The sequence below is a fragment of the Pipistrellus kuhlii genome, unplaced genomic scaffold (assembly GCF_014108245.1).
Source record: "Pipistrellus kuhlii isolate mPipKuh1 unplaced genomic scaffold, mPipKuh1.p scaffold_m20_p_3, whole genome shotgun sequence".
Lineage (NCBI taxonomy): Eukaryota > Metazoa > Chordata > Mammalia > Chiroptera > Vespertilionidae > Pipistrellus > Pipistrellus kuhlii.
In genome coordinates this window covers 41761238-41776254 of record NW_023425529.1, presented here as the reverse complement: position 1 = coordinate 41776254, position 15017 = coordinate 41761238, and the positions used below count along the sequence as shown (strand labels likewise).

Genomic DNA, 15017 nt, shown 5'->3' with positions numbered 1-15017 from the left:
CAGGGAACGAAGACTAATATTGTGGTTCTCAAGTAATTGATTTATTGATCCTGGGCACCTTTGAGGGTTTCCCCTGTCTCATCTGCCCCAGTCACTCAACCCCAAGTGGCTGACAAGGTTATTTGGTAGTTGGTTTGAGAAGAGGGGCTTATCCTTGCTAAGGTTTGTAAGTGGCCCCTCTGGTTAAACAGAAGGAGTGAAAAAGGCAAGAGATAAACTTTTCAAATTTTATTTAGAGTTCTGTTTTAGGGATTCTCCCCGCCCTCCTCCTTCTCTGGGAATACTATACTTTTCTTTCTCTGCTAAGCCCTTACCTTAGATACCACTAATAGCTGCTGGCACCCATCCCTTTCTTCCTTCTGTAGGAACCCTTTTTCTATCTCACTCTGTAACTTTTTTTTATTATTATTTCTTTTTTGGTCTGTGTTTAGTTCTCGCTGAGGTTTAGGAAAATATGCCAAAAGATGTGAGTCTCAATATTCTTACATATAACTTTAGTGTTTGTTTCATTTGGCTCTGGTATAGGCAGGCATATTTTAGAAGAGGGGACCGTTACTCCACACCCCCATAGTGCGTGTGGAAACCCTGGTTGACAGAAGAGGAAGGAAGCTACTCTGCTGGGCTGTGTCCTGTCCTGTTTAGAACTCCTCCAAGTGGCAGTGTGCTTCCTGAGACTACAACTCCCAGCATGCCTAGCTTCAGGCTTGGCTACACATGCTCAGTGACTCTTAAGGCCCACTTCTGTTAACTACTAGGGATATCTTAGGAGGAAGGGCAGTTGGCGTTGCTAAGGGCAACGACCTGAGGACTTCAGGCTGGGTGAGATCCTGAGTTCAGTTGCTGCAGGGGCCAGGCCTGAGCTGGATTTGGCTAGGCAATGGGTAGAAATTGGGGAGTTTCTTATGTTGTGATTGGGATGTCCTGGTTGGAACCAGTGGAGGTTGGGGAAACCTATCCATACCTGGGCTTTAGTTTCAGTAACATGTTCTACATCCTGCAAGACCCCAGACTCCGTCTCTGGGAGAGGGATTTCAGCTGTACTCAGACTTCTTGGGTTATGATTACCCATTGGTTGGCACTGCCAGACCTCTAGGATGGTAGCTGACTTGAGACCTTGGGGAAAAAGATAGGGATAGGATCCACCAGAAGCCCAGAACTCAGATGTGGGGCAAAGGGCAATACTAGATGTAGACTGAATGTGCTTCTAGTTGGATGCTATTGCCCTGGGAACTCTTAGGAGTAAGGAAGTGAGAAAGGGGAGGGGATCCTCTGAGAATCCAGAGTTGGAGAAGAGGGTCAGTGTTATCTGGGGAGGAAGTAGGCAGTGGGCTAGGCAGAACTTTTTTGTCATTAGTACAGTAGGTATGGCTTTGTTCTGATTTCTGTAAGATTTAGATACCATTAGCTGCATTCCTCCTAGGATTATGGGTAAAGTGTTTAGTGGAGCATATAGACATTGTTTTTGGCTTTGACAGGTCTCCCCGAGAGGGCCCTGCCCAGTCGGAGAGAGGGATGGATAGCCAGAAGCCGCCTGGTGAGGATAAAGATTCAGAACCGGCAGGTGAGTAGGGCAAATTTTGGGTTTACTGACAGCTTTCTGCTCATCTCAGACAACCTTAAATTTCTAGTCCTGGCACATGGACAGGAGCTAAGTGTGTCTAATAGATAGGTAATTGCAGGACTTTGTTCTTTGGGACAAAAGTCAAAATGCCCTCAGTGTGATCCACCAACGGTTTTAGATAATCTCATAGATGTGGTGAGTAGACTAGTATTAAATAGTGGATGATGGCTGATGTACGCTTCTCTGTTCTTCATTCAGCTGATGGACATGCAGCCTCTGAGGAGTCAGGCGCCACTGAGGCAGACCTTCCCAACCCACATGTGGTGGAGGTATCTGTGCCCACTTCTGGGGGTCTCAGGCCTCAGGAACCTCCCCAGGACCGCAGGTAACTAGTTTGGGGAAATGAGGACTTTAGGGTACAAAAGGGTTTGATTTGAGATTCTGGGGCGTTCAGGAGGAATATTTAGGAAAATATGAGTGTTTGGGAAGCACGGGCATGTTAAATTGTGGGGTTGTGGTGGGGAGAGGGGGGATGACTCTGGGCAGGGGCCCGGCATTGTGCTGATGCTTGTATGTCCACAGTGGGGGTCCACTGCGGCGTTGTGCTCTCTGTAACTGCGGGGAGCCCAGTCTGCATGGGCAGCGGGAGCTACGGCGCTTTGAGTTGCCATTTGACTGGCCCCGGTGTCCAGTGGTGTCTCCTGGGGGGAGCTCAGGGCACAATGAGACAGCACTGCCCAGTGAGGACCTATCACAGATTGGTTTCCCTGAGGGCCTGACACCTGCCCACCTAGGAGAACCTGGAGGTAAGTAACTGACCTGGGCAGGAAGGAGGGTAGGGGCTGGGTGGTCCAAAGCCAGCCATCACCTTTTTGTTAATTCGTTCCTTTCTGTTTGCCTTATTCCACTTATACAGGGTCCTGCTGGGCTCACCATTGGTGTGCTGTGTGGTCGGCCGGTGTATGGGGGAAGGGGGGCCCAGAACTATGTGGTGTGGACAAGGCCATCTTCTCAGGGATCTCACAGGTGGGGCTGGGGCCAGGGGATTGCATAGGTAAAGGGCAGGGTGGACAGGGCTATTGGGCTTCTGAGAGTCAGTGTAGAATTTAGAAGGGCAGTGGGCATACCAGGGCAGAGCTAGTGCCTGATCTAGCTCTGGAGTGAGCTGACTGGCACTGAGGCTTTGTTTCTACCCTGGCAGCACTGCTCCCACTGCACCAGGCTTGGTGCCTCCATCCCTTGTCGCTCACCTGGATGTCCACGGCTTTACCACTTCCCCTGTGCGACGGCCAGCGGTTCCTTCTTATCCATGAAAACACTGCAGCTGCTATGCCCGGAGCACAGTGAGGGTGCCGCGCATCTGGGTGAGAAGTCCTGGCCCTTGTACACCAGGCAGTGAGGGGCCAGGAGTGCCGGGGGTTTGTACTTTGCAGAGCACTCATCAAAGATGGTAATTTTATACTGTCAGCCTGCCTCATTAAAATAGGTGTGAACTTTGAGAGTGCAGGGCTTTGCCTGTCTTGTTTACTATGATGTCTGCAATGCCTAGAACAATGCCTAGCATATATATATTAGGCAGACACTTAGTAACTATATATTTTTTCATTCTGGTCCATGGAATGCCTGTTATGTAGACAGCACTGTTCTGAGTCCTGCAAGGAATCCATATCTGACCTGTGTTCTCTGTCCCTTTTGACTGTAGAGGAGGCTCGTTGTGCAGTGTGTGAGGGACCGGGGGAACTGTGTGACCTGTTCTTCTGTACCAGTTGTGGGCATCACTATCATGGGGCCTGCCTGGACACTGCTCTGACTGCCCGCAAGCGTGCTGGCTGGCAGTGCCCTGAATGCAAAGTGTGCCAAGCCTGCAGGTAAGAATGGGAGGGCAGAGGAAAGCCTTAGGCAAAGCACAGTTTATGGTTAAAAACAAGGGCAAGGAAGGATCCTATAATGTGCCTTTTCTCTGCAGGAAACCTGGGAATGATTCTAAGATGTTGGTCTGTGAGACGTGTGACAAAGGATACCACACCTTCTGCCTAAAACCACCTATGGAAGAACTGCCTGCTCACTCTTGGAAGTGCAAGGTGAGGGTCCTTGATCTTGCCTTACTCTAATAATTCTGCCTCTTAAAACATCCAGAGTTTCTCTGTTGTGACAAGTCCCATGCTCCCCTCTAGTCTCTGCCGTCTGACTGATGCCTGTTTTGCCTTCTCCTTTCTCCTAGGCATGCCGGGTATGCCGGTCCTGTGGGGCAGGCTCAGCAGAGCTGAATCCCAACTCTGAGTGGTTCGAGAACTACTCACTCTGTTACCGCTGTCACAAAACCCAGGGAGGACAGCCTATCAGTTCTGATGCTGAGCAGCGTTCTGCTGTCTGTAGTAGGTAAGTAGTGTGGACTGAGAGATTGGGCTGTGGGATGGGAAGTGCTGAGATTGGCAGAGGGAGCCCTAAGGTGGGCAGTACAATCCATAGCATTCATGCCTTACCCCAGTGCACTCTCTAGGAGTTGATAGCTGACGAGAGCCACAATGCCTACTCCCCTGTACCTCTGCAGATTCTCACCCCCAGAGCCTGGCGATACCCCCACTGATGAGCCCGATGCTCTGTACGTTGCATGCCAAGGGCAGCCAAAGGGTGGGCACGTGACCTCTATGCAACCCAAGGAACCGGGGCCCCTGCAATGTGAAGCCAAACCACTAGGTGAGTAGGGTTTGAGGGTCCATGAAAGTTACCCCCTTCTGTTCTGTGGTAAGGAACAGTTTCTGCTCTGCCTTAGACTTTGCACTTTTGGTGGAGTGGATTTGAGCTAGAATGTTATATCTGCAGGGAGAGCAGGGGCCCAACTTGAGCCACAGTTGGAGGTCCCCCTAAATGAGGAGATGCCACTGCTGCCCCCACCTGAGGAGTCGCCCCTGTCCCCACCACCTGAGGAATCACCCTCATCCCCGCCGCCTGAGGCATCTCGTCTATCCCCGCCGCCGGAGGAATCGCCCCTCTCTCCACCGCCTGAGGAGTCTCCTCTGTCTCCCCCGCCTGAATCATCACCTTTTTCTCCACTGGAAGAGTCACCCTTTTCTCCACCAGGGGAGTCACCCCCACCTCCTCCACTTGAGACACCCCTGTCCCCACCACCTGAAGCATCACCCCTGAACCCACCATTTGAGGAGTCTCCCCTGTCCCCACCACCCGAGGAATTACCCACTTCTCCACCACCTGAAGCATCTCGCCTGTCTCCTCCACCTGAGGAGTCACCCATGTCTCCTCCACCTGAGGAGTCACCCATGTCTCCTCCACCTGAGGCATCGCGGATGTTCCCACCATTTGAAGAATCACCCCTGTCCCCCCCACCAGAGGAGTCTCCCCTCTCCCCCCCACCTGAGGCTTCACGCCTTTCCCCACCACCTGAGGAGTCACCCATGTCCCCCCCACCTGAGGATTCACCCATGTCCCCCCCACCTGAGGTATCATGCCTATCTCTCCTGCCTGAAGTGTCACGCCTGTCCCCTCCGCCTGAGGAGTCTCCCCTGTCTCCACCACCTGAGGAGTCTCCCACATCCCCACCACCTGAGGCGTCACGTGTATCCCCACCACCTGAGGATTCACCCACGTCCCCCCCACCTGAAGGCTCCCCTGCGTCTCCGCCTCCGGAGGACTTGCTCAAGTCCCTACCACCGGAGGAGTCACCCCTGTCGCCATTGCCTGAGGAGCTGCAATTCTGCCCCCGACTTGAACCGCGCCTGTCCCCCAAGCCTGAGGAGCCTCGCCTGTCCCCCAAGCCTGAGGAGCCTCGCCTGTCCCCCAAACCTGAGGAGCCGCGCCTGTCCCCCCATCCTGAGGAGCCGCGCCTGTCCCCCAAACCTGAGGAGCCTCGCCTTTCCCTCCAGCCTGAGGAGCCTCGCCTGTCCCCCAAACCTGAGGAGCCTCGCCTTTCCCCCCATCCTGAGGAGCCGCGCCTGTCCCCCAAACCTGAGGAGCTGCGCCTATCCCCCAAATCTGAGGAGCTGAGTCTGTCCCCCAAACCTGAGGAGCTAAGTCTGTCCCCCAAACCTGAGGAGCTGAATCTGTCCCCCAAACCTGAGGAGCTGAGTCTGTCCCCCAAACCCGAGGAGCCGCACCTGTCCCCCCATCCTGAGGAGCCGCACCTGTCCCCCCATCCTGAGGAGCCGCACCTGACCCCCAAACCTGAGGAGCTGCACCTGTCCCCCAAGCCTGAGGAGCCTCGCCTGTCCCCCCAGCCTGAGCAGCCTCGCCTGTCCCCCCAGCCTGAGGAGCTGCACCTGTCCCCCAAGCCTGAGGAGCCTCGCCTGTCCCCCCAGCCTGAGCAGCCATGCCTGTCCCCCCAGCCTGAGGAGCCGCGCCTGTCCCCCCAGCCTGAGCAGCCGCGCCTGTCCCCGCAGCCTGAGCAGCTGTGCCTGTCCCCTCGCCCTGAGGAGCTGCGCCTGTCCCCCCAGCCTGAGGAGCTGCGCCTGTCCCCCAAACCTGAGGAGCCTCGCCTGTCCCCTTGCCCTGAGGTGCCGCGCCTGTCCACTCGGCCTGAGAACCCATACCTGTTGCTTGCAGCCGAGGAACTGCGTCTGCCCCCCCAGCCTGAGGAGCTGTGCCTAACACTTGGACCTGAGGAGCTGCACCTATCCCACCATTCGGAAGAACCACGCCTGTCCTCCCAGCCTGAGGAGCCACACCTGTTCCCCCCGCCTGAGGAGCCACAGCCATCTCCTGCGCCTGAGGAGTTGCGCCTGTCCCCTCGACCTGAGGAGCCTCATCTGTCCCCCCGGCCTGAGGAGCCGCATCTGTCCCCCCGGCCTGAGGAGCTACACCTGTCTCCCCACCCTAAGGAACCATGCCTGTCCCCTCAAACTGAAGAGCCCCTTAGGGAGCCAGGCCTATGCTCTGCACCTGAGGGATTGCCCTTATCCCCCTTGCTTGGAGAGCCGGCTCTGTCTGCGCCTGGGGAGCCACCTCTGACCCCTCTGCCTGAAGAGCTGCCGTTGTCCCCATCTAGGGAGCCATCCTTGTCACCTCAGCTGATGCCACCAGGTAAGGGAATGTTAGTACCCTCTTTCTCTGGGACAGTCTTGATTATTTATGGCACATCTAACCTAAGAGCCTCCCTTTTTCTCTTTCGTTCCAGATCCACTTCCTCCTCCGCTCTCACCCATTATCACAGCTGTGGCCCCACCAGCTCTCTCTCCTTTGGGGGTGTTAGAGTACCCCTTTGGTGCCAAAGGGGACAGTGACCCTGAGTCACCATTGGCTGCCCCCATCCTAGAGACACCCATTAGCCCTCCACCGGAAGCTAACTGCACTGACCCCGAGCCTGTGCCCCCTATGATCCTTCCCCCATCTCCAGGCTCCCCAATGGGACTGGCCTCTCCCATCCTGATGGAATCCCTTCCCTCTCAGTGTTCTCCACTCCTCCAGCACCCCCTACCTCCCCCAAACTCCCCTCCTTCCCAGTGCTCTCCTCCTGCTCTGCCACTGTCCATTCCCTCCCCACTGAGTCCCATAGAGAAGGCAATGGAGGTCTCACATGAGGCTGAGCCGCCTGAGATGGAGATTGAAAAAGCCCCAGAACCTGAATGCCCAGCCTTGGAGCCTAGCCCTACTAGTCCTCTCCCTTCCCCCATGGGAAACCTTTCCTGTCCTGCACCCAGCCCTGCCCCACCCCTGGAAGACTTCTCTGGCCTGGGGGAAGACACAGCCCCTCTGGAGGGGACTGACACTCCTGATTCCCAGCCAGAGGCTGGACAGACCCCTGGCAGTTTGGCTAGTGAACTTAAGGGTTCCCCTGTGCTCCTGGACCCCGAGGAGCTGGCCCCTGTGACCCCTATGGAGGTCTATGGCCCAGAGTGCAAGCAGACAGGGCAGGGCTCGCCCTGTGAAGAGCAAGAGGAGCCACATGCACCAGTGGCCCCTACCCCACCTGTTCTCATCAAATCCGACATCGTTAATGAGATCTCCAATCTGAGCCAGGGCGATGCCAGTGCCAGTTTTCCTGGCTCAGAGCCTCTGCTGGGCTCTCCTGACCCCGAGGGGGGCGGCTCCTTGTCTATGGAGTTGGGGGTATCTACAGATGTTAGTCCAGCTCGAGATGAAGGCTCCCTTCGGCTCTGTACTGACTCTCTGCCAGAGACTGATGACTCGCTACTGTGTGATAATGGGACAGCTGTCAGCGGAGGCAAAGCTGAAGGGGACAAGGCGAAGCGGCGCAGCTCCCCAGCTCGTTCCCGCATCAAACAGGTGAGGGGCTATCCAGTCACTGGATGTGGTCAGCTTCATGCTAATGATGTCAGAGGTACAATCCTGTGTCACTTATACCTTCCCACCTGGCTTACTGCATTCTAGATGGTCAGAGCTCCTTTAGTCCACTCTTATTTTATTAAGGAGAATATTAATACATAGAGTGGGAAGTGACTTTCCCAGCTTCATGGTTACTCAGTGATAGAATCAACTAGAGATTCAGGCCTTTAACACCAGTATTTTTGTCTTTGTACCACTTGGCCACTTTTCTTGGGAGAAGAGCTACCTACCTGTTGCTGTCTGAGAGTTAGCTTTTCCTTTGCCTTGCTGGGACTCCTGGCCTTCATTACCGGTTATGCTCTCATTAGTTTCTTCTCTTCCTTCCAAATCTGTGGGCCCAGCTCACTCGCCCTCAGCTTCTCCCTGTTGTTATCCACTTCCTTCCCTCAGGGTCGCAGCAGTAGTTTCCCAGGAAGGCGCCGGCCACGTGGAGGAGCACATGGAGGCCGAGGGAGAGGACGGGCCCGGCTAAAATCAACCACTTCTTCCATCGAGACTCTGGTAGTAAGGAGAGGCTTCCCACCCCCAAACATGCTTCAGCTGGCTTTCTCAAGATTAAACACCCTTTAATCCTGTCAGTCCCCTGCACGCTCGCCTGTCTGCCTGCTAGCCTAGGGCCTGTCCGGCTCTGTCTACTCCTTCTGTCCACTTGGTCCCCTGGCTTCTCTGAAATCTCTGCCTTTGGGCTGAGGCCCAGTTTGGGAGCTGGGGTGTTCTTCTGCTTCTTAGTCTGACTTCTGGCCTTCATTTAGCCAGGGGTTCATACCTCCTTCCCCCAGCACCAAAGAGGAAAGCAGCTTAGTTGGCGCAGATTTAGCTGCCTCACATTCCACAACTCTCTGCCTATAAGGTTGCTGATATCGATAGCTCTCCCAGCAAGGAGGAAGAAGATGATGATGACGACACCATGCAAAATACTGTGGTTCTTTTCTCCAATACAGACAAGTTTGTCCTAATGCAGGTACCATATGTGACTGGCAGACTCACATTGGGTGTATGTGTTTAGGTGGGAGAGCAAATGCAGAAAACCAAAGACCTTCTCTACCCAGCTAATCAGAAAACAGTGAATTGGATTCACACTGTTCATTTGTTTTTCTATCCATCAGATTTCTCTTGAGTATCACCTCTGAGCTTGGCACTGAACTAGGAGCTAGGGATATAACAGTGAAAAGGCAGAAATGATTTCTGTCCTGTTGAAGGGAGCTTATGTATGTTCTCAACTGAATAATCCCACAAAGCTGATAGAATACTGGCACATATGTTACTCTCTCAGCCTCACCAATATTTACACATATTTTCTTCCATTTGTTTCTTTTATCCATATCAGGCTATTTAAAAAAAACAAGTTTTTTGATTTTTAGAGAGAGATGTGAGAGAGAAACTTTGATTGCCTCCAGGGATCCAACCACAACCTAGGTATGTGCCCTGACTGGGAATCGAATTGGTGACCACTCAACTGCTGAGCCACACCAGCCAGGCAACACATCAAGCTAAGAAGGAACAGGGTCCCATGATGACTTTCAGTGTCCTGAGGCCAGGGGTTGGGCTGTTAGTTCCCTGACTTCTTCCCTTAGATTAGAGTTGTAGTTAGTTGCCAGGACTGAGTGGGAAAAGGAGACCTACCTAGCTGGACATTGGGTTTCTATGTATTTCCCCAGGACATGTGTGTAGTATGTGGCAGCTTTGGCCGGGGAGCAGAGGGCCACCTCCTTGCCTGCTCTCAGTGTTCGCAGTGCTATCACCCATACTGTGTCAACAGCAAGGTGAGTTCAGAGCCCAAGAGGCCTGGGTTGGAGAATGGGGTCACTTATTATCCTAGGCCCTCACACTACTTAAAGTGGCCATTGGTCATGAAAGTCATTCTTTCAGTCACCAGTGATTGTCAGACACATCCTGGGGGAAAATACTTTGGAATTGATAGTGGTCTTCATGGTAGACCATGAGTTGCTGGTATGATCCAGTCCATCACAGAAACTATGAGAACTTTACTAACAGAAAGCATGATATAGTCTGGAGATAAAATGTAAAGTGAAAATCATAAGCAAATGTCAACAAAGAGAAAGTAGTGTTTTTGACTCAAGCATAATTAGTCAGTTTGTTGTTCATTTAGTCAGTTTGATATTCATTTAGAACTTGTCCACTGCTAACATTAACTTGCATTAGTAGCAGATTTTAAATGTTCAAGAAAAATTAGAGAAATACAATCCTACCCATAATCTTGTTGGGGACTTGGCTAGTGAAAGGTTGCCAGTCCATGCATAATGAGGCAGTGGCCAGGAGAGGCTGTTCTCCAAACAGCAGAGGGTCCCTGGGAGCCTAAGTATAAATCACTACATATTTTTGAGGTGAGGGTGCTTTGCATATCCTCTCTTTGCTTAAATGGAGGTCTGGCCTAGGCACTGGGGTCCTCCAGCCCCACCCATATAAGTCCCATCCTCCCCTAAGAAGTCTGCCCTCTCCTCTCCATCATACCCTGAAGAATTGTCATCTTCTGTACCAGATCACCAAGGTGATGCTGTTAAAGGGCTGGCGTTGTGTGGAGTGCATCGTGTGTGAGGTATGCGGCCAGGCTTCAGACCCCTCACGCCTGCTGCTCTGTGATGACTGTGACATTAGCTACCACACCTACTGCCTGGACCCCCCACTGCTCACCGTGCCCAAAGGCGGCTGGAAGTGCAAGTGGTAAGGAGACCCAGGATCTTGAGAGGGGTCTGGGCCTGAGATGTCGGAGTGGATGTGATGTTGAACACATGACAGGTTGGGTTTAGAAGACCAGGCTAGGTCACGGGGTTCTCAGGGCGGGCACCTCTGGCTGCCTTAGGTGCTGAGGGTCTATCTTTCTGCTCCCACCAGGTGTGTGTCTTGTATGCAGTGTGGGGCCGCCTCCCCTGGCTTCCACTGTGAATGGCAGAACAGTTATACACACTGCGGGCCCTGTGCCAGCCTGGTGACCTGCCCTATCTGTCATGCCCCATATGTGGAAGAGGACCTTCTGATCCAGTGCCGCCATTGTGAACGGTGAGGGTGCTCCTTTCCCCTGGTTTGGCTCCTTCTTCCCTATCCTCAGTTTTGCGTTGTTTGGGTTTATCTCCTCATGTCTTCCGTCTTCCAGGTGGATGCATGCCGGCTGCGAGAGCCTCTTCACAGAGGATGATGTGGAGCAGGCAGCGGATGAGGGCTTTGACTGTGTCTCCTGCCAGCCTTACATAATTAAGCCTGCTGGTGAGTACCAGGTGCTGGGGCAGGAGAGGAGGAGTTAGAACTGGGGTGCCTTGCTTTGGGACAGGGCCTCAAACCGCCTTGGTTTGTCCTCTCCACAGCACCTGTTGCGCCTCCAGAGTTGGTGTCTATGAAGGTGAAAGAGCCAGGTGAAATTCTGAGTGCCGAAGCCAAGGAGAACTTACACACTGTCTAGTCCAGCTCCACTCCCCTAACTTTATCTCATTTTAAGAGGAGGAAACTAAGAGCCAGAGACATTGAGTAGCCTGCCCAAGGTCACCCACTAGGTTATTGACAATGTTATGACTACAACCAAGGCCTCTAGTTTCCCAGGCAGAGTTTCTTCCACCAGGAAACATGGCCTCTGTACTACCAGAGTGTCATCTCCCGAGAGCACAGGACACTGCTCTGTTTCCTCAATGGAGGGGCTGGAGCCATCTCCTCCATCATAATGTAGGTGTTGCTCCTGGCATCCGGGGCACTGTGTTCTGGCCTTCAGCTGGCACGGAGGGGCACTTCTAGGTCCAGACAGCTAGAGAATTCATATTTTAATTCATGGTGGACCTAGAGTTAATCATGAGCAAAGTCAGGCTTCTGCAGTAGCAGCCTGAATCCTCCTAGGACATTGATGGAGAATTAGAACTTTAGCTAGCAACCAGTAGTGACCGGTCCTCTCCACTTTTGTCCCAGCTGGGGACTTAGGCTGAAACTTAGGGTTCTGGTTTCCCTGGGGTCACATGCTCTTCCCCTTTGTGCAGAGCCCCAGTACTTTCGCTTCGAGGGTGTGTGGCTGACAGAAACTGGCATGGCTGTGCTGCGTAACCTTACCATGTCACCCCTACACAAGCGGCGCCAGCGGCGAGGACGACTTGGCCTCCCAGGTGAGGCTGGGCTGGAAGGTTCCGAGCCCTCAGATGCCCTTGGCCCTGATGACAAGAAGGATGGGGACCTAGACACCGAAGAGCTGCTCAAGGGTGAAGGTAAGGCTGGGGAATCTGAGTGCCAAAGAAGTGGGAGCTTGCCTGTGAGAGTTGGACATTGGGAAGGAGCAGCATTGTCACTCCTAGTCATTTTCAAGCCACTGATGGTCTTGTCCAATGGCTCTGGCAAGGCACTCAGCTCTCTGTTCTTGGGTGGCTGGATGACAAAGTTAAAAAAGGCCCACACCTCTGCTCTGCCTCCATCTCCTCTGTTCAAACACACAGGTGGTGTGGAGCACATGGAGTGTGAAATTAAACTGGAGGGCCCCATCAGCCCTGACATAGAGCCTGGCAAGGAGGAGACTGAGGAGAGCAAAAAACGCAAACGCAAACCCTATCGTCCTGGTGAGGCCCTGGGATGGGAAATGGGGTAGGGAGGGGTGGCTCACCGGTCCCTAGTTGCTTCTCAACTTCAGCTCTGCCTCTTCTTAGGCATTGGTGGTTTCATGGTGCGACAGCGGAAATCCCACACACGTGTGAAAAAGGGGCCTGCTGCACAGGCGGAGGTGTTGAGTGGGGATGGGCAGCCCGACGAGGGTGAGACTGGTGAGGGCTCCATTGGGGTCTGGGAGAAGGTGGGGGTCACAGGACCTATAGGGCACTGCCAGGGAGGCCTGGGGGGAGAGTTCACTCAAAGGGCTGAAAGGGTGGTGGGTCCGGTTGCTTTTGGGGGAGAGAGTATGCAAAAAGCATCCTCAGGCCAGCTTGGGAGCAGCATGCTCAGTGTCCCTAGAGAAGTTGACCCTTCCCCTCTGTTCCCAGTGATGCCTGCTGACCTGCCTGCAGAGGGCTCTGTGGAACAGAGCCCAGCAGATGCAGAAGAAAAGAAGAAGCAGCAGCGGCGAGGGCGTAAGAAGAGCAAACTAGAGGACATGTTTCCTGCTTACCTGCAGGTGGGCCTTAGGCTCTGAAGGGTGCAGGGAATTATGCCCTTCAGAACATGAAGAAGCCCATTTCTCCATGCCTATTTCCACAGGAGGCCTTCTTTGGGAAGGAGCTGTTGGACTTGAGCCGGAAGGCCCTTTTTGCAGTTGGGGTGGGCCGGCCAAGCTTTGCACTAGGAACCCCAAAAGCCAAGGGGGACGGAAGCTCAGATAGGAAGGAGCTCCCCACCTTACAGAAAGGTCAGTCATGTGGTGGTAAGGTGGTCTGAAAGGACCCAACTTTTCTCTGTACTTAGCAGCTGGGAAATGTACTTGGTGGGGCATAGGCTGGTCTCTAGGTATTGAGGGTAGGCCAAGGGCCCTGGCCTGTGGAGCTGGAGACCCATTCTGGATGTCAGATGTGGGGCATCTCTGATTGAATGGCGACTATTGCTTATAGGAGATGATGGTACAGAGGTTGCAGATGAAGAATCCCGTGGTGCTGAGGGCAAGGCTGATACACCAGGTGAGGCCTGCTGGGAGGACTTCGTCCTAGCTTGGTTTTGCTTCTGTCAAACTTTTCCATGCCTTCTGTGGTTCAGTTTGGTCAGTGTGGTGCCTCCATACTGGCCTTGGCTGATGGGTTTCTCCTGCTCATTGAAGGACCTGAGGATGGGGGCGTAAAAGCATCCCCAGTGCCCAGTGACCCCGAGAAGCCAGGAACCCCGGGAGAAGGGATGCTTAGCTCTGACTTAGACAGGATTCCTACAGAAGGTGAGGCTGTGACCCGCTCTCTTCATGTATAAAGGGTCCTTTGTGGGAGAAGGAGAAGGTCCTGCTTGTGAGACTCTCATTTATACAGTGGGCGTCCTGGGCACCTGCCCCGGCCATGACTGTTTGTAGATGTGTGGTGTCTCCTCAACGCCCCAGTTTCCCTCAGCAGCATCCTCCATCAATCCCTTACAGAACTGCCCAAGATAGAATCCAAGGACCTGCAGCAGCTCTTCAAGGACGTTCTGGGTTCTGAGCGAGAGCAGCATCTGGGTTGTGGAACCCCTGGCCTAGATGGCAGCCGAACGCCGCTGCAGAGGCCCTTTCTTCAAGGTGATATGGGTGGTTTGAAGACTTGTGGGCAGGTACAGCCAAGCTTGCCCCCAGGATGGGCCACTTGCTCCCTTTCTCTGATCCTGTGCCTCTTGTAGGTGGACTCCCTTTGGGCAATCTCCCCTCCAGCAGCCCAATGGACTCCTATCCTGGCCTCTGCCAATCCCCATTCTTGGATTCTAGGTTGGTATCTATGCTTAATCGTCATGGGCCGTCCCCATAGTCCCTTCCCTACAGTTGGGCTCATGCCAAGGGAGGGAACCTTGGACCCCTGGGTGCTGCTGTAGTAATATTTCCCCCCTTTTTCTCTCCACCTCCTCCTTAGTGGCCCTTCTCTGTTGGGGCAGGGTATTGGCCTGGGGCCTCTGGGCAGTTTGTCTGGGTTGGGGTGTGGCATCCCTGCTCCCTGTGACTCTCTGCCCCTGCGCCCTAGGGAGCGCGGGGGCTTCTTTAGCCCGGAACCAGGTGAACCAGACAGTCCCTGGACAGGCTCAGGGGGCACCACGCCCTCCACCCCCACCACCCCCACCACGGAGGGTGAGGGCGACGGGCTTTCCTATAACCAGCGGAGTCTTCAGCGCTGGGAGAAGGATGAGGAGTTGGGCCAACTCTCCACTATCTCGCCTGTGCTGTATGCCAACATTAACTTTCCCAATCTCAAGCAAGATTACCCAGGTACCTGTGGGACGAGGGCAAGGGAGACCACAACCTGGTAACATGGCAGGTGCAGGGGTCAGCTGCCAAGTTTCCTAATACAATCCCTCTGCCCTACAGACTGGTCTAGCCGTTGCAAACAAATCATGAAGCTCTGGAGAAAAGTTCCAGCCGCTGATAAAGCCCCCTATCTGGTGAGATAGAAGGAAGCCTGAGTTAGCAGGACTGGGAACAGGGTTGGGGAGGTATTTGGGGGAATTTCAATTCTTTCCATTCCTCCCAAAGCATCTGGGCCAGAAGGGATCAGATTTTGGGTAGGGAATGTGAGTGATGTGAGGG

General features: G+C 53.8%; 1 protein-coding gene across 2 annotated transcripts in view; it reads left to right on the top strand.

The window, feature by feature from the left end:
• Nucleotides 1-15017, top strand: part of KMT2D (lysine methyltransferase 2D) — a 40088-nt gene that overhangs the window by 2936 nt on the left and 22135 nt on the right. The window contains exons 2-30 of one of the 2 annotated variants that reach the window (XM_045587940.1): nucleotides 1476-1561; nucleotides 1820-1946; nucleotides 2144-2367; nucleotides 2478-2587; nucleotides 2763-2925; nucleotides 3264-3429; nucleotides 3528-3642; nucleotides 3783-3940; nucleotides 4113-4258; nucleotides 4385-6595; nucleotides 6690-7798; nucleotides 8249-8359; nucleotides 8709-8819; nucleotides 9517-9621; nucleotides 10359-10540; nucleotides 10712-10876; nucleotides 10971-11080; nucleotides 11179-11226; nucleotides 11836-12057; nucleotides 12283-12402; nucleotides 12490-12594; nucleotides 12820-12950; nucleotides 13034-13181; nucleotides 13381-13446; nucleotides 13584-13694; nucleotides 13887-14024; nucleotides 14123-14207; nucleotides 14458-14699; nucleotides 14799-14872. In XM_045587940.1, coding sequence (XP_045443896.1) covers nucleotides 1513-1561; nucleotides 1820-1946; nucleotides 2144-2367; nucleotides 2478-2587; nucleotides 2763-2925; nucleotides 3264-3429; nucleotides 3528-3642; nucleotides 3783-3940; nucleotides 4113-4258; nucleotides 4385-6595; nucleotides 6690-7798; nucleotides 8249-8359; nucleotides 8709-8819; nucleotides 9517-9621; nucleotides 10359-10540; nucleotides 10712-10876; nucleotides 10971-11080; nucleotides 11179-11226; nucleotides 11836-12057; nucleotides 12283-12402; nucleotides 12490-12594; nucleotides 12820-12950; nucleotides 13034-13181; nucleotides 13381-13446; nucleotides 13584-13694; nucleotides 13887-14024; nucleotides 14123-14207; nucleotides 14458-14699; nucleotides 14799-14872 — 6852 coding nt within the window. In that variant the 5' untranslated portion in view covers nucleotides 1476-1512. Of the gene's footprint in view, nucleotides 1-1475; nucleotides 1562-1819; nucleotides 1947-2143; nucleotides 2368-2477; nucleotides 2588-2762; nucleotides 2926-3263; nucleotides 3430-3527; nucleotides 3643-3782; nucleotides 3941-4112; nucleotides 4259-4384; nucleotides 6596-6689; nucleotides 7799-8248; nucleotides 8360-8708; nucleotides 8820-9516; nucleotides 9622-10358; nucleotides 10541-10711; nucleotides 10877-10970; nucleotides 11081-11178; nucleotides 11227-11835; nucleotides 12058-12282; nucleotides 12403-12489; nucleotides 12595-12819; nucleotides 12951-13033; nucleotides 13182-13380; nucleotides 13447-13583; nucleotides 13695-13886; nucleotides 14025-14122; nucleotides 14208-14457; nucleotides 14700-14798; nucleotides 14873-15017 lie in introns of those variants that run through there. The other variant, XM_045587941.1, reaches the window with a different exon arrangement.